This window comes from Corythoichthys intestinalis, chromosome 19 (assembly GCF_030265065.1).
Source record: "Corythoichthys intestinalis isolate RoL2023-P3 chromosome 19, ASM3026506v1, whole genome shotgun sequence".
Classification (NCBI taxonomy): domain Eukaryota; kingdom Metazoa; phylum Chordata; class Actinopteri; order Syngnathiformes; family Syngnathidae; genus Corythoichthys; species Corythoichthys intestinalis.
In genome coordinates this window covers 12,195,085-12,213,249 of record NC_080413.1, presented here as the reverse complement: position 1 = coordinate 12,213,249, position 18,165 = coordinate 12,195,085, and the positions used below count along the sequence as shown (strand labels likewise).

General features: G+C 39.7%; 2 protein-coding genes across 3 annotated transcripts in view; one reads left to right on the top strand and one right to left on the bottom strand.

The window, feature by feature from the left end:
* Positions 1 to 2,628, bottom strand: part of enpp5 (ectonucleotide pyrophosphatase/phosphodiesterase 5) — a 34,323-nt gene extending 31,695 nt beyond the window's left edge. Inside the window, exon 1 of one of the 2 annotated variants that reach the window (XM_057822101.1) lies at positions 2,533 to 2,628. The gene's annotated coding sequence lies outside the window, so the exon portion shown is untranslated. The remainder of the gene's footprint in view (positions 1 to 2,532) is intronic. The other variant, XM_057822102.1, reaches the window with a different exon arrangement.
* A 2,880-nt stretch (positions 2,629 to 5,508) lies between these two features.
* Positions 5,509 to 18,165, top strand: part of phip (pleckstrin homology domain interacting protein) — a 65,476-nt gene continuing 52,819 nt past the window's right edge. Inside the window, exons 1-7 of the mRNA XM_057822097.1 lie at positions 5,509 to 5,696; positions 5,827 to 5,885; positions 5,973 to 6,002; positions 6,139 to 6,198; positions 9,281 to 9,431; positions 11,993 to 12,091; positions 12,365 to 12,525. Of these exons, the coding sequence (XP_057678080.1) occupies positions 5,657 to 5,696; positions 5,827 to 5,885; positions 5,973 to 6,002; positions 6,139 to 6,198; positions 9,281 to 9,431; positions 11,993 to 12,091; positions 12,365 to 12,525 (600 nt within the window). The 5' untranslated portion in view covers positions 5,509 to 5,656. The remainder of the gene's footprint in view (positions 5,697 to 5,826; positions 5,886 to 5,972; positions 6,003 to 6,138; positions 6,199 to 9,280; positions 9,432 to 11,992; positions 12,092 to 12,364; positions 12,526 to 18,165) is intronic.

The following is an 18,165-nucleotide window of genomic DNA, read 5'->3' as shown; positions in this document are numbered from 1 at the left end:
CTTCCAGCAGGACAATGACCCAAAACATACTTCAAAAAGCACTAGAAAATGGTTTGAGAGAAAGCACTGGAGACTTCTAAAGTGGCCAGCAATTAGTCCAGACTTGAATCCCATAGAAAGAAAGAGAGATCTGAAAATGACCCTTCAAATCTCAGAGACCTGGAGCAGTTAGCCAAAGAAGAATGGTCTAAAATTCCAGCAGAGCAATGTAAGAAACTCATTGATGGATACCAGAAGCGGTTTTTCGCAGTTATTTTGTCTAAATGTTGTGCTACCAAGTATTAGGCTGAGGGTGCCAATACTTTTGTCCAATATTTTTGGAGTATTGTGTAAAATGATAATGATTTTTTAAAAATCATTCTCTTTTCTCTTTTTTCATTGCAAACAAAATAAATGAAGATATTACGGTACTACCAAAGCATTTGTAATTGCAATCTGGGAGAAATTTAGCATTATCTGACAGAATTGCAGGGGTGTCAATAGTTTTGGCCAGCAGTGTATATATATTTTAAATATTACTACTTCTACTTGAGTACAGCATGTGAGATTTTTACCATGTCCTAAGGATGTCAAGTATCATGATACATAATGTACAGTTGTGGTCAAAAGTTTTCTTACACTTGTGAAGAACATAATGTCATGGCTCTCTTGAGTTTCCAGTTATTTCTACAACTCTGATTCTTCTCTGATAGAGTGATTGGAACAGATTCTTCTTTGTCACAAAAAACATTCATGAAGTTTGGTTCTTTTATGACTTTATTATGGGTGAACAGAAAAAAGTGATCAAATCTGCTGGGTCAAAAATATACATACAGCAGCGCTAATATTTGGTGACATGTCCCTTGGCCATTTTCACTTCAATTAGGCGCTTTTGGTAGCCATCCACAAGCTTCTGGTTGAAACTTTGACCACTCCTCTTGACAGAATTGGTGCAGTTCAGTTAAATTTGATGGCTTTCTGAGATGGACTTGTTTCTTCAGCATTGTCCACAAGTTCAAGTCAGGACTTTGGGAAGGCCATTCGAAAATCTCAATTCTAGCCTGATTTAGCCATTCCATTACCACTTTTGATGTGTGTTTGGGGTCATTGTCCTGTTGGAACACCCAACTGCGCCCAAGACCCAATCTTCGGGCTGATGACGTTAGGTTATCTTGAAGAATTTGAAGGTAATCCTCCTTCTTCATTATCCCATTTACTCTCTGTAAAGCACCAGTTCCATTGGCAGCAAAACTGCCCCACAGCATAACACTACCACCACCGTGCTTGACGGTAGGCGTGGTGTACTTGGGGTTAAAGGCCTCATCTTTTCTCCTCCAAAAATATTGCTTGGCATTGTGGCCAAACAGCTCGATTTTTGTTTCGTCTGACCACAGAACTTTCCACCAGAAGGTCTTATCTTTGTCCATGTGATCAGCAGCAAACTTCAGTCGAGCCTTAAGGTGCCGCTTTCGGAGCAAGGGCTTCCTTCTTGCACGGCAGCCTCTCAGTCCATGGAGATGCAAAACACGCTTGACTGTGGACACTGACACCTGTGTTCCAGCAGCTTCAAATTCTTGGCAGATCTGCTTTTTGGTGATTCTCGGTTGAATCTTCACCCTCCTGACCAATTTTCTCTCAGCAGCAGGTGATAGCTTGCATTTTCTTCCTGATCGTGGCAGTGACAAAACAGTGCCATGCACTTTATACTTACAAACGTTTGCACTGTTGCTCTTGGGACCTGCAGCTGCTTTGAAATGGCTCAAAGTGACTTTCCTGACTTGTTCAAGTCAATGATTCGCTTTTTCAGATCCATGTATGTATATTTTTGACCCAGCAGATTTCATCACTTTTTCTGTTAACCCATAATAAAGTCATAAAAGAACCAAACTTCATGAATGTTTTCGTGACAAAGAAGTATCTGTTCCAATCTACCAAACTTCATGAATGTTTTCGTGACAAAGAAGTATCTGTTCCAATCTATCGGAGAAAAATCAGAGTTGTAGAAATAACTGGAAACTCAAGAGAGCCATGACATTATGTTCTTCACAAGTGTATGTAAACTTTTGACCACAACTGTACATTACCTCACTGTTTTGACATGAATCAGCATGATTTATTGTGAGATTATGTGAACGTTGAGTAGTGGTTTCTTCAGCTCATGACTTCATTAATTTCTAAAAAGCAGCTAGATGAAATTCCATTATCAACACATAAATGTGATTAGAGAGAGAGGCTGCCTCCCTGTGGCTATGGGGGTCACGACTGTGAGCAATTAACATTCCAATTTTCATATTTGGTCCATAACAATAGGTACTGCTAATATTTAGAGGTTGCTAAAAACCTTTGAAGTTTTACACATGTATCCGGTGCTTATGCTAAGTAGTAGCTTCATTTGATTGATAATCATACAACAATCCATGCTAATTTTCAGCCTTTTTTCAAATTTCTGGTGTTTCCATTCATTTTTACTTTCCAATATTTATGAAAGTGAATAGAATAAGGTGAACGGGCACCAAATTGATTAATTTTGAGTAACTCTTTGAAACTACTTACTGCAAGTCATTCAGGACCCTTGAAGCAGCACACAAGTAGGCGCACACAAGGAGTGACTGCCAAGAGTTACTAATTCCTGAAACTGTCTTTAATCATCACACTGTATCATCTTGAAGTTCTTCATTGAGTCATAAAGCATTGCATGTGTCTTTGTTTCTTTTTATGATGCAGCACAATTGTACATTTAGGCCTGATACATTTTTAGGGATCATTTTATACTTTCCCAGAAATTATTATGATAAACTATAGTAAATATTTTTTCTGCTGCTGGTGGTATAGGTCATATTTAATGGTATGCAGCATAATAATTCAAATTAACGTTACTTCTGAATATATTGATGCTGACCCACTGCCACTGACAACGACAGACATCCTACCCATTTTAACTGAGAGGCTGAAAGTGAATACTAATGTTTCAATGCCATTGACACCTATAGACACCCAATCTATTTGAACTGGATCACTTCCAATGTTTCCAGTCAAAATGGAAAAGACATTTATCGCTGTCAATGGCAGTGAATAAGTTCTGTTCACATAAATTGCACTGAAATATTAAACATCAGGAAAAAATAACGGTGTTGCACGAGAGCTACTTCACAAAAGAAAAGCCCAACTAATTTTGATGATGCGTGTTAACGATTTATCGAGTCCAGAAAAAAACTATCGCGCCTTTTTCATATATTGAACGATAAGTTGATATAACTGTGACGGGCCAAAATATTAGCGCTGATGAGTAAAACAGTTCATTGTTACTAGTGCATTATTGTCATACCGTGGTATGAAAACGTCAAGATTTCAAAACTGCAAAACTTTTCCTTCAAACCGTCCCTAAGGAATTAGCTATTTTTTATGTCCCAAAAATGCTTGGAGAAATCCCTTGCTTGGAAATGCAAGGCCCAACCCTCCTCCACCGGTTGTTGCTTAGTGTCAGTGAGTCAGCTGTGCTACACGATAACTGGTGGAGGTGAAACCCCTGAACTTTTTCCACCCTTTAAAGAAAACGAGATCGCTTGTATGGGAATACTTCGGCTACAGAAAAGTTACAGACGGCCGCGGCTTAGTAGAGGAGGGCCAGCCAACATATAAAACATACTTGCGTAGGGTGACTTCCGAGGAGGCAATATCGCCAATATAATTTCGCATTTACACTACCGTTCAAAAGTTTGGGGTCGGTTTTGAACCGTAGTGTATCATATGGGATTTTTTATTACGTACACTACGGTTCATAAATTTGGGGTCGCTTAGACCCCAAACTTTTTAACGGTAGTGTATACAAAATTAAAGGTTAGTAAGCACTGTCAGGAATGTTTCCCACCAGTTACGTGAGTTAACTTCCAGCGTGTTTAGTGTGTCTAGCGGTGGTAAAACCTTCAGTGTTTTTTGTGTTTGTTTTTGTGTATGTATAACGTAAACATGAAACCAGCTATACGCATGTGCTTTTTATGGAAAATATTTTTGTTCTGATGGTAATAATGATGAGCTGTGGGCTTAGGCTTACCAAAAGGACTGCATTTATTTTAATTTTATTTAGAATATATACGTATGTATATATATATTTTTAACATTATACTTATGTTCCAATTTGCTAATGTTTTTAAAAATAATAATCCTGTTCAATTGATTTTTTTACACCCAAATATCTCAAAGTAACAAATTTTAGTGCTGTAATTGCAATACAGTGATACCATGAAATTTTGGCTTAAGGTTATCATACCGGCAAATGCCTACAAGAGATATTCTCTCTTGATAGATTGGGATGAGAGCTTCGGGAAATAAGGGATTTCCTAGCGTGTTGTATTCACAGTGACTTTTATTTTTCAGATTGATATTGCCACACCACCTACCATAGTGAAACACCTTGAAACACGAATCAAGACCGGTGCTTCATTTTTTTTTTTCTAGGACTTGGATACTTCTTGATCCTGTCAGGTGTCACACATAATATATGAAATAAACAATTTGTCGATAAGAAAGTGACTCACTTTGCAACAACTTGTCAGAAAGGACTTTCGTGCATGGATCTTACAGGGTTGAAACCTGAAACAAATGGAAAACCTGAAAGAATTAAATCTACGATGGAATTCTAAAGGATCTGACTTTGCTTACCGAGGACAGCTGACGGAATATGCCCTTGAGCAAGGCTTTGAAGCTTTAGATCTGTGATTATTTACAGCACACGGGGTGAAAATACTTATCAGCTGATTTTGTATGTGCAAACTTGTGTTAATTCACTTCTTATTAACTTAAACTGCTTCAGCAAACACGGACATTGTCGTGGTCCGTAATAATTGACAAAATGTTGCATTCTGTTGAATCTGTTCCACCAACTCACGACGTTTCCTTGATCATTAATTTGCGATGTTGCCCCCTCTGCTTCTGACAACAACCCTTCCCCCATTTTAACGTCAGGCGGCGAAAAAGACTTGCCCCCTTGGATGACTAGCGTTTTAGCGAGACATATGCTTGAAGTAAAAACAAAATAAATACTGACTAAACGCAAACCTGCGTCAGCACCTAGCTGGCTTTTAAGGAAACGGCTAACCTCGCGCGCGGATTCGGCAGCCATGTTATAAGTCTTAACATTAAAAGATTGAATACCTCCGCAGCTCAATTAATAGTCAATATTAGTTCTTAACTCGTCAAATGTCGTCTAAACGTAACGCATCGACCAATTTAAAGTAAAAAATTCTCTCGTTCTCAGCAAGGCTGCCATTTCAACCTCCTCTACAGTGGCCTCTGCGTGAAACACGCGTATATCCCTCCGCGTACTGCTCGCGCTTTCCCTTTTGGAGGGGGAGGGGGAACAGGCTAAGAACACCGAATGAATATTACAATTTCACTAATAATATTAATATTTTTTCCATAGTGTGAGCCCGTGTCTGTGTATATTTTGCCATACCGGCATTTACGGTTGTTTGAGGCAGGCAAACCCGGTCAGGGGGCACTAGACTCGGTACTGCGCGGAGGAGCACTTTGAGCGGAGAGGAGCCGGGACTGTTTTCAAGCGCCTGAATGGAGGCAGCCTCTTCCTGGTGGATAAACAGTGACAGCTACAGGGCAGCCACCGACACCCAGCGGCCCGGCTCCGGCTTCGGCGCTGCCCCCGCCGAAGCACGCCAACAACATGGCTTCAGACAGGCCGCACCTCGCGCAACTGACTTCTGGTGAGTAGCGGAGCTCAGGGAGCGGGCCGAGGTTGTCGTTTATGTCCCCCCTTCTCCCTCCCCGCGTTCGGCGCCCTGTTGTAACGCAGCTCCCCCGTTCTTCTTCTCTCTCCCCTCCGACCGACACCAGAGCTCTACTTCCTAATCGCCCGCTTTCTCGAAGCCGGACCCTGCCATGAAGCAGCCGAGGTTGGTGTTGGGGAATTAGAGAGCTCATTTAGAGCATATCAAGGCGGCCATGAGGCGTCATGTTGTCTTTTTTTAATCCATTTTCAGACGCTGATAAGGGAGGTGGAGGATAAGGAGGTACGTGGAGTGGAGAGATGCGCGGGCGCTGCAATGTTGCCCCTTTTTGCTTCACTTCTTGTGGACATATCTTTAAACCATCACTTTTTAAATATGATAATAATTTAAAATGTTTTGTGGCTTTCTTCGTCATTAGCTGCTGCCCAAGAGGCTAGATTGGACCGGGCAAGAACACCCCGGGACGTATGACGATCTGGTAAGGGAGCTTCTCTTTTGATGGGAGAAAGTTTCACACGGCAACTTTACGAATTGAATTTCCCGCATTTTCCCCTCATGCTTGCAGGAAAAACACCTTAAAATGTGTGTATATGTGTGTTTTTTCGTGAATGAAAATAACAGGACTTTAGATGAGCATTTTCTAGGGGGTCAGGACCTGCCATCCTCACCCAGGTGGTGTCCCACGCAGGTCCTTGAAGGGGAAAGTGGAGTTTAAACGCGTGGAATTGTTGCTACGTCACGAGTGTTGTGGGTGCAGGAGGAAGGAAGGCAGGCAAGCAGGCTGGACTTGGAGCACCGTCTCTCACTCACCAGCTTGCTTCATGCACACAACACTCTGACTCAACTCCAAACTGGATTATTTGACATGTTTTTAATTCAAATTCATATTTGGATTTAATCCGGATTAGCAGATGCCACTCCCTCTGAAGGAAGGAATGCGTTCCTGGATGTACCTTTTTTTGTTTTCCACTGAAGGTTTTGTTATTTTGGACGGGATGAGAGGTAAAGTGCAACTCTTTCTTTTATTATTTTCAAGAAATGTTTTACACACTTTCGGGGGGAAAGTCGACTCCCACTCTGCTGTTGCAGTTCACATGAAGAGAACAAAATAACATGCTGGTTTGCAAGGAGACATGGCAGATTAAAACTAGTTTTTTTTTTTTTTTAAAGTTTTTACATCACCTACTCATGGGCTTGATGCCTTGCTCAAGGATACCTTGACAATTACTGAAAAGTAGGTATGTAACAAATTCTTGACATTTTTGCATTTTCTCACATCAGGACTATTTTGATCCTCTGGTTCTGAACTACAAATCCTTACAGATGAGCTGTTGCTGCTAATTTGTCTATTTACAATTATTGTCCTTAATTAGTATGGTAATTATGCTAATAAAATTCCCCAATGCAAGGATTCTGGCATTTTAAGGCCGTAGAGAGAATTCACCAATGTCCATATGGTTAATTTATTTACCTATGTACAATGCACATTTTGTTCTTTTTCGATTTTTTTTTTTTTTTTTTCTAAATTAGTTATCCTGAGCAATGGCAATATTTTTTTTTTTTTTTTTTAATGCACTGCACTCACACAATCATTCTACATATATCTCTACATGAATGGTTAGAAGGTGAACGTTTTAATGTTTATGGAATTTTAAAGTATTTGGAAATGTTCCCTCGCTCTTCCCGCACCCCTCCCACTGCCTGTCAATCAAAGGCCTTTTTGATTTTCTCTTGAAAAATACCGCCGATGCTTTTCATTTTTAAGAGAAAGCAATGTTACATGCCACACTGCGCTTGCAAATTTTTTAGATATGTTGTTTTTGCTTTGCTACCTCTCAAGTGGATTGTGCATTTACTGCAGCCTAGAGGGATGCAATGGGGTATTAAATACCAACATTAATTAGGGTTAATTAGTTATAATGCATTAATTAAGTGAAAGGCACATATTTACCAATAAAACACAAGAAGGGAACGTACAGTTGAGCAAGTTATTTGGGTAAATGTTTTTTGTGACTGCCGAACCATCCTCACATTATGTATTTCAACCAATACATTTGATTTTCGGTGCTGCTCTGCATGAAGTGTGACCGTTATGGAGATGGTTTCTTTTGCAGTTATGTGCAGGGAGCCATTATGCGTGGAGAAAATTGTTAATGGCATCAAAGTATGTGTGTGGGGGGGGTGTATATTGTGATACGCTGATCACGTCTCCTGTAGCAGCAATGATGTTGGATGTAATTATGGGCGGTCAGTAATTGTATGCGCGTGTGTGTTACACAGACTGTTAAGGCATTGATAAGAGAATGGACAAAGTGTGTCTGCGTTGCATGTGTGTGTTTACCGTGCTAATTTTGTGTTGTCATGTATGGTCAGGAACACCCACTTTGATGTACTTATGAAAATATTAAATAATGACGGTTGTCACATTTTGAAGAAATCAATTTACTGTCAACACTCTCTAGTAATATAGCAGTGTATTTATGGTATTAGATACAAAAATAATGTATTGAGATTGTACTTAGTGAATGTACATTTGCATACTTATGAATTAGACTAAATAGTGAATCAAATGTAATACAGTATAATCATTTTGATTTACAACCAGTTTTTGTTTTGAATGGAACACAATGCATACAATTCTTGATACAGAATAAGATCATGTTCTGTATACTGTGTTTACGTTATAGCGTAAATTATGCGTTTCCCATACATCCCTGAAATTCCTTAAATGTTTTTGGGATTTATGTTGCATTTTCAAGGTTTGACTAGTACTGTACCGTATTTTTCGGACTATAAGTCGCACCTGAGTATAAGTCGCACCAGCCATAAAATGCTCAACGAAGAGGAAAAAAAACAAATATGTCGCACCGGAGTACAAGTCACATTTTTGGGGGAAATTTACTTGATAAAAATCCAACACATATAACAGATATGTCATATTGAAAGGCAATTAAAAAAAATACAATAGAGAACAACATGCTGAATAAGTGGACAGTATGATAATGTTACAAGATGCATGAACAACAAACTGCGAACGTGGCCGGTATGTTAACGTAACATAGCTATTAAAAAAATTATAGCAAAAAGAACATGCTAACAAGTTCACCAAACCATCAGTATCACTCCAAAAACACCAAAATAACAAGTGAAATGATATCATAATATTTTAATAATTTCACACATAAGTCGCTCCTGAGTATAGGTCGCACCTCCAGCCAAACTATGAAAAAAAACCCTGCGACTTATAGTTCGAAAATACGGTACTTGAAATGACATGACATTTTATTCCCTCACCATGTTGTCAAGAAGAAAATATGAATACAAATGCAATATACATGATTTACGAAATGTTAAATGTCACATTGGGAGCGTCTGCAAAGTTGTATTCCAAACATAGTGTATTATCTAATGTTGTTTATGTTGCGTTCATTTTCTTTTAAGGTGGTAAAAATAATGCAGTTTTAAAATGATTAATGGCAGCCTACACAGTTTAAGTTTGTTTCTAAAAATGTGCCCTAGAGCAAGCACATCTAATTGTGTTTTTATGTGCTATCGTGTAGGTGAAGCTGTACCGCCACATCAGTCCTGAGCATCTGCTGCACGTGTGCTCCAGGGTTTGTCCTCTGCTGGAGCGGGATGTCCCAGCCAGCGTGCCAGGACTAACTAGCCTGCTAGGAGCGGGTCGGCAAAATCTCCTCCGTACAAGCAAAAGTAAGGGTGCTTGCTCAAATGGCTTAGTGGATAGCTGTCCATATCCTTGATTGCTAGTTTCAGGTCGTACTATTACACTAGGTAGTAGTAGTAGTAAGACACAGTTGTTCATTGTCTGACTTCAAGGGAATCGGACGGCTTCCCCATACACATACAGTGCAGGCCAAAAGTATTGGCACCCCTGAAATTCTGTCAGATAATGCTTAATTTCTCCCAGAAAATGATTGTAATTACAAATGCTTTGGTAGTAATATCTTCATTTATTGTGCTTCCAATGAAAAAACACAAAAGAGAATTAAAAAAAAAATGAAATCATTATCATTTTACAGAAAACTCAAAAAATTGGCCGGACAAATTTATCGGCACCTTCAGCCTAACAGGCATGTGCAAAGTCCGGCCCGGGGGCCAAATGCAGCCCTTGGTCAGATTTCATCCGGCCCCCAGCCTCTGTCATAAAATCAATAACGTCTGGCCCACACATAGACTTAATAAATTGGTCAGCAGTACTGCTACTAGCATATGAAGTAGCTTACACACTAAATGCTGCTCCTCATTTACCCACTAAAAGGCAGCAGCACTCTAAGCAACATTACCCCGTGTGACCCTTTATTCCCAATTTTCTAAAATGGCGACAATCAACACAAGAAAGTTGACTGCGTCAACGATAGGTAGAAATTGGACTACTACGCAACAACTGTGTCGGCCTCATTTGCAAAGGGACAGTCTCTGTTTTTAAAGAGTTCAATGTGAGGCGATATTACCAAACAAGACATGCTGACATTTACGACAAGGTTACCGAGATGATACGTAGCGAGAAATTCAAGCAACTTGAAGCTAGTTTAATTTTACAGCAGCAGTATTTCTCAAGAGCCCGAGAGTCGAAAGAGAACGTCACAAAGGCTGGTTGCGAGATAGTGGAACTTATTAATTAAAAAAAACCAAAAAAAAAACAATAAGCAAATGTGACACACAGAATGGCTTGCTAAAATTTGCTTAAATATATTGTTCTACGTAAAGGACGTTAGCCAAGGTCGGCCCCCCACATTTTTACCATACCAAATCTGGCCCCCTTTGCAAAAAGTTTGGACACCCCTGGCCTAATACTTTGTAGCACAACCGATAGACAAAATAACTGCGAACTATCGCTTCCGGTGTCCATCAACGAGATTCTTACAATGCTCTGTTCGAATTTTAGACCATTTTTCTTTGGCCAACTACTCCAGGTCGCTGAGATTTGAAGGGTGCCCTTTCCAAACTGCCATTTTTAGATCTCTCCACGGTGTTCTATGGGATTCAGGTCTGGACTCATCGCTGGCCACTTTAGAGGTTTCCAGTGCTTTCCTTCAAATCATTTTCTAGTGCTTTTTGAAGTGTGTTTTGGGTCATTGTCCTGCTGGGAGACCCATGACCTCTGAGGGAGACCCAGCTTTCTCACACTGGACCCTACATTATGCTGCAAAATTTGCTGGTTGTCTTCAGACTTCATAATGCCATGCACACACGGTCAAGCAGTCCAGTGTCAGAGGTAGCAAAGCAACCCCAAACATCAAGGAACCTCTGCCATGTTTGACTGTGGGGACCGTGTTCTTTTCTTTGAAGGCCTCTTTTTTTTTTTCGTGTAAACCCTATGTCAATGCCTTTTCCCAAAAAGCTCTACTTTTGTCCCATCTGACGAGAGACCATTCCTCCAAAACATTTTTGGCCTTTTCAGATAAGTTTTGGCAAACTCCAGCCTGGCTTTTTTTTAATGTATCTGGGTCAGAAGTGAGGTCTTCCTGAGTATCCTACTATAGAGTTTCTTTTAATTCAGACGCCGACTGATAGTACGGGTTGACACTGTTGTACCCTCGGACTGTAGGACCGCTTGAACTTGTTTGGATGTTAGTCGAGGTTTTTTTTATCCACCATCCGCACAATCTTTCGTTGAAATCTCTCGTCAATTTTGGTTTTCCGTCCACATCTAGGGAGGTTAGCCACAGTGCCATGGGCTTTAGACTTATTGAGGACACTGCGCATGGTAGACACAGGAGCATTTAGGTCTTTATAGATGGACTTGTAGCCTTGAGATTGCCCATGCTTCCTCGGAATTTTGCTTCTCAAGTCCTCATACAGTTCTTTGGTCTTCTTTCTTTTCTCCATGCTTGATGTGGTACACACAAGGACACAGGGCAGAGGTTGAGTCAACTTTAATCCATTTGAAATGGCTGCAAGTGTGATTTAGTGATTGCCACCACAGGTAAATAACAGGTGCTGTTAATTACACAAATTAGAGAAGCATCACATGATTTCTCAAAGTGTGCCAATACTTTTGTCTGGGCCATTTTTGGAGTTTCATGTAAAATGATGATTATGATTTATTATTTTTCCCATTCTCTTTAGTGTTTTTTCATTGCAAGCAAAATAAATGAAGATATTACTACCAAAGCATTTGTAATTGCAATCAGTTTCTGGGAGAAATTGAGCATTATCTGACAGAATTGCTGGGGTGCCAATACTTTTGGCCAGCACTGTAGGGGCTCTAAAATTTTTGAGTTTTTCACATCTTTTGTTTTGTCGCCCAGGTTGCAAGCATGTTGTATGGAAGGGTTCAGCGCTGGCAGCGCTTCACTGCGGGAGACCGCCAGAGCCTCCTATCATCTATGGAAGCCCAGCAAACATTGGTAAAGAACGCCTTTGATTTTCTTTCATTCAAAAACAATAGTATTCTATTCACTGAGAGTCTATGCAATTTTGCTTTCTGGTTACTGTTACCAATAAGCAATTATGAATAAATGTATTCATTGTAGAACTATGCCAGAATCATGAATTAAAACACTGCCTGAACACTGTAGCTAAACAGGACAAAATTAAAGATGTGGTCAAAAAATACATTGAAGGCTTGGTGGAGACTTTACGTCCTCGCTTGTCATATATCCTTCTATTCGCTGTCCCAGTGGAAACAAGTCATGGTCGGCGGCTAAACGGATCTTACCGCTTGCGCCAGCTGGTGCCAACTGCAGTTTATCAGCATATGAAGATGCATAAGAGGATCCTGGGACACCTTTCCTCAGTCTACTGCGTCACATTCGACAGGACTGGACGTCGCATATTCACAGTAAGTGTCTGTGTGGATGTACTTGTGGATGAAGTTGTTAAACAGAGCAAAATACAGACCAGGGTCATATTGCTTTTGAGTGTTATGGTACTAAAGTAAGAGATCTGTATGATCACTTTTTGAGACCCTGTGTTTGATAGCTTTATTGTGAAAAGACGTTAAGTATACTGAAGTGACAGGCTATATTGTTACCTATTTTGCAATGGCATTACAGTATTTTTCCTTTGCCAAAAATCCATTGTGGTGGTGGTTGCACTGACAAATGTTGTGAGTAAAATGTTGTGCGACATTGTATTTCCCTGCATTTGTGTCATCAAAAAATTGAAATGGTAGCTTCGTTTTTTTTGTTTCATACTCAAAGGTTGTAAGTGTGAATGGTGATGACCCATGGCCGCAGTAGCGGTGTGACGTCCCTCTTTGTATTTTGTACGAATTATGCATATCTTTTATTATGGTTTGTTAAACAAATGCTGCCTCCTTTCATTTGCAGCTTTTATATCTTAAAATGGTCGCAGAGTGAGAAAGAGGGGGTGGTTAGGCATGTGGGGGAATTCTAGATTGACTTCGTCACTTTGTACATTTCCTAGACTCGCTTGCATTTGCCTTTTTTTTCTTCTCCCGTGCAGCCACTCCTTTGTTCCATTCCCTTACGCCACCCCCTCCCTCTTGCTTTTTTCCCGCTTTTCCTCCTCAGAACTGGCAAGTGAGAATGTTTCTACAGAGGCACTTGCTGGATGAATGCCAGAATTAACGTTCATCATCTGTCTCCTTCAATTTCTCTTCTCCTCCCCGCCTGTTTGCAGTCTCATTTGGTCATCATATTTGTATCATTTTGCTTTATGACAAATGTACGTAACATACATACAGTGTATGTTTAATTTATATTGTTTGACCAATGGAGCTGTAAGCTAATGATCACGCTTAATAATTACTGTAATTTTCGGACTGTGCGCTTCTGACTATAAGCCCCCAACCAACGAATTTGTTATAAAAATGGCATTTGTTCATAGGAAAGCCGCACTGAACTATAAGCCGCAGCTGTCTTCACTGTATAGACCCTACTCACCAACGTCACAGAATGACGTGTCGCTGTATCCGGCCGCCATATTGTCTGTCTTTGTTTATCCGTATTCTCAATGGTTTCAATTTGTCGTGCAATTTATAGTGCAATTCATGGAAGCCCCGGTGCTTTCAGACGCTGTAAACTCATTGGATGCGTTGCATAAAAGGCGTTATGTGGAAAAGCTTCAGTCTATCGATATTTTTCGACCAGCTGTCTTCGCCGTCTCTGCCTGACATCTGCTACCCTGATATCTACAACTATGTTGTCCACACAAAATCAGCCTATTCTCACGAAAGTTTGAAAAACTTTAAGAGCAGCACTCAAAGTATCATTACCCCGTGTGATTTCTAAAATGGCGGCAATCAAAAAAAAAAAAAAAAAAAGTTGACTGCGATGGCCGACGCGTCAAGGATAGGTGGATATTGGACTATTTCTTCAATAAAACACGCAACAACTGTGTCTGCCTCATTTGCAAAGAGACAGTCGCTGTTTTCAAAGAGTTCGATGTGACGCGATAATGATATTACCGAACAAGACACGCTGACATGTACGACAACATTACAGGGAAGATACGCAGCGAGAAATCATAGCAACTTGAAGCTAGTTTAATATCACAGCGGCAGTATTTCGCAAGAGCCCGAGTGTCGAAAGAGAACGCCACAAAGACGAGACTATTGAAATTATGAATAAAAAAAAATAAATAAAGCAAATGTGACACACAGAAGGGCTTGCTAAAATTTGTTTAAATATATTGTCCTATGTAAATCAGCCAAGGTAGCCCTCCGCATTTTTACCACACCAAATCTGGCCCCCTTTGCAAAAGGTTTGGACACACCTGTTTAACTGATGATCCATAGACGAGGCCAGCTTCTTTCACTTGGTACCAGCTAAATATTATTCAAAATGTAATGATGGTGGAAGAAATAAGCATCTTGAATTTGACACTGTATGTTGTTGGCGATTAGCCTCGCAATGATCTTAATTGTGGTTGTCAGCCCAAAACCCTCTAAATATATATTAAATGCATCTTACCAGATATAAAATGACTACTACATAATCTGTGGTAATCGTTTGGAGCCCAGTTTTCTCGTCGAATTGCAGCAGTCCATCTCGCTCTCCTGTCCGGGTCTCTTGGAATACGGTAGAACTTCAAGTCTCTCCGTCTATCTTCTCTGTTATTGCAACCAACCGCCACACACGCCTTCACCATTTTGATTATTAATGTTAACGAGCAGAAAAACACGCCTTAATAGGAGGAATTTACGTAGCGGTAATGCGTCAACACGACGAGTAGACGGACAATATGGCGCGGAGTGAGTAGGGTTTATTATTGGATATTTTCCACAAAATATATTAACCGTTAACACTTTATTTGACAGCGGCATCATAAGACTGTCATGAGACCAAATGAACCACCATGAAGCTTTGAACCAATTGGCTGCAAAGCTTGACTGCTTCAAGAAGTTTTATTTTGTCATCCAGCATGGCTGCTAACATGCATTATAGCACTACAGATGTAAATAACAATCAAAATTCATGTTCTGTGCTAGTTATTTCTTTAGTTACTGTTCCAGTTGTTTCATTAATTGCTAGTTATGGTATTTGGTAAGTCTTTATTTGACAGTGGCGCCATAAGACAATCATAATTATCAGAGGCGTGCGAAATTTCCGATTCTTAGATTATTCGCGATTCTGCCGTGGAAGATTTGAGAACGATTCACAAACATCCAAATTCCGATTATTGAATTATACCAGGTAAAGCGGAAGTAAAACACAGTCAGCGTGGTCTTTGGGATGCAATGAGGAACGGACCGAGAGTAAATATTATGTTCAACTCATGCCGCTAGATGAAAAAAAAACAAAAAAACAATCATACCTAGAGCTGGGAATCTTTGGGCACCTAACGATTCGATTACGATTACGATTCAGAGGCTCCGATTCGATTATAAAACGATTATTGATGCACCCCACTCCTTTTTTTTTTTTTTTTTTTTTTTTTTTTTTTTTTTTTAATTTGTTTTGTACATTAGTTCCAAAATTGTTCAAAAATCCTCTCAGGCTAAACCAAACTACTATTTCAATATCAAGTTAACATATAGCAGTAAACAAATATACAAAAATAACAGTAAATAAAAAAACTCCAGTCCCCATTCTATATCAGCAGCTTTAAACTACTTTCAATTAATTTAATGTTGTGAATCAACCGTTAAAGTTGTTAAAATTGCTCCTGTTATTCCATACTTTCTCTTTTGTCTACTTTCAACATGTAAAAGTTTTAAAGCTATTTTAAAGATAGATTCAAGTCAATATTTTACCGATTTATGAGTATTTTAGATAAAAAGTTAATTAGGTTCGCTTGGAAGGTTCGCAACAACAGCCTTGCAGGGAAGTGTACTGCTTTAAGATGGCGGCCGTTACTAACGCCCGCATCTAGTTTTTTGTAGATGTGCTGGTAACGATACCGGCTATAATGCATCTAGTCCTATATAAATGATATCTGCCGTAACATAATGCGGCTTGTAGCAGCTTTTCGGCAGCAGTCAGGTATGTTTTTTTTTTTTTTTTTTTTTAAATTTTTTTTATCTCGTGGCATGAGTTGAGCTAGAGCCGTGAGTTGAGCATTGGCGTTACCCGAGGGGCCGGGTAATGAGAAGCATGATGTTTAGCTACTCTCGCTCCGTCCCTAATTGCGCACCGAACACCGCGCGGCGCGCTGAGTGTGTCGTACTTCTGCTTTACTTGGCATATTTCAATAATCGGAATTTGGATGTTTGTGAATCGTTCTCGAATCTTCCACGGCCGAATCGCGAATAATCTAAGAATCGGAAATTTTGCACACCTCTAATCATACCTGACTCGGGCCGACAGCGGCTACAAACAACGCCCAGTTGCTAGTTGCTACAAACATACGGCTACAGTAGATATCATATATATGTAGAACTAGATGCAAAATGACAGACGGCGGTGTTAGAACATTTATTATTGAACAGAGATGCGAAATGACAGACTTGCCGTTGTTAGTAAACAGCCGCCATCCTAAAGCTGTAGACTTTTCGAGAAGGCTCTGTTGTAGCGAACCTGATTAACTTTTTAGCTAAAATACTCCTAAATCGGCAAAATCTTGTCTTGAATCTATCTTTAAATGATGAAACCGTTTTTAAACTTTAAAAAGTCAAAAGTAGACAGAAGGGAAATTATGGAATAAAGGGAGCAATTTTAACAACTGTAACGGTTGATTCACTACATTAAATTAATTGAATGTAGTTTAAAGCTGCTAATACAGAATGGGGACTGGAGTATTTTATTTACTGTTATTTTTGTATATTTGTTTAATGTTATATGTTAACTTGATACTAAAATAGTAGTTTGGTTTAGCCTGAGAGGATTTTTGAACAATTTTGGAGCTAATGTACAAAACATTAAAAAAAGAAGGGGGGTGCATCAATAATCGTTTTATAATCGAATCAGAGCCTCTGAATCGTAATCGAATCGTTAGGTGCCCAAAGATTCCCAGCTCTAATAATTATGACATGACACTGTCATAGGATTAATTAATGCGTATAACATTTGTCTTTTAGTGTCATCTGGCTCACTTTTGAATGGAGGTAAAAGATCTGAGCTGGTCATAAAGGGAGTTGGTGACATCATTTGCCGGCTGACACTGAATGACATCTATCATAAGCATTCAGTAATGCCCATGTTAAGTGTCATAATTATGACGGTCTTGTGACAATCTTATGACATCGCTGTCAAATAAAGTGTTACCTATTAACCCAAATAAATCAACAAATAAGCCGCACTGGACTATAAGCCGCAGGATTCAAAATGAAAAAAGTAGCGTCTTATAGTCCGGAAATTATATGGTGATGCTTTGAGATAAGAATGGCCCGACTTGGTAGTTTCCTAGACACGAGCCATCTTTTCGATGATTTTTTTTGCACGGATGTGTGAGTCCAGACCAGTGTTCTTAACCTTGCTGAAGGCACCGAAGACCAAACCCCACAAGTTTCAGATGTGGATTCACCGAACCCTTCGGAATTGGATAATAAAGCTTTTTTTTTTTTTCAATTTCAAAACCGATATAGCTAGCAAGGTAATAATTTAGCAAATCCCTGTTCAAAATTCTTCTCATTTTGACAGCATGTTGTATAAACAGGTCAAAATTCAAGACCACGCTTCTGTTGTGTTCCCTCATACCAAGTGCGAGTCAACCTTCCACTGAGCAAACCAGTTCCTCCTTCCATCAGATCAAGGACAAGCAATTAAAAGGAATGGGGATTAACACTGTAAATTGGGAGCAAAACCAGTCCATAAACTAGTCTAAAAAGCCATTTTTGATAGATTTAATCTGCGTACGAAAATAGGGCTCTGAGTTTCATTACCTTCGCTAAACACCTGAGACCTACTCACCGAACCCTGAGGGTCAATCAAACTTCTTATTTATCGGAAATTTTAACTCTCTGTAACTCTGACAGGATTTTTCGTTCTACTGGCCAGCTTCTTTTGCAAGTTCAGAGGTCGAAACTTAATCAGTGGGGGGACGGTTGCTGCCCCTAGGTTGTTGAATAGCCTTCCCC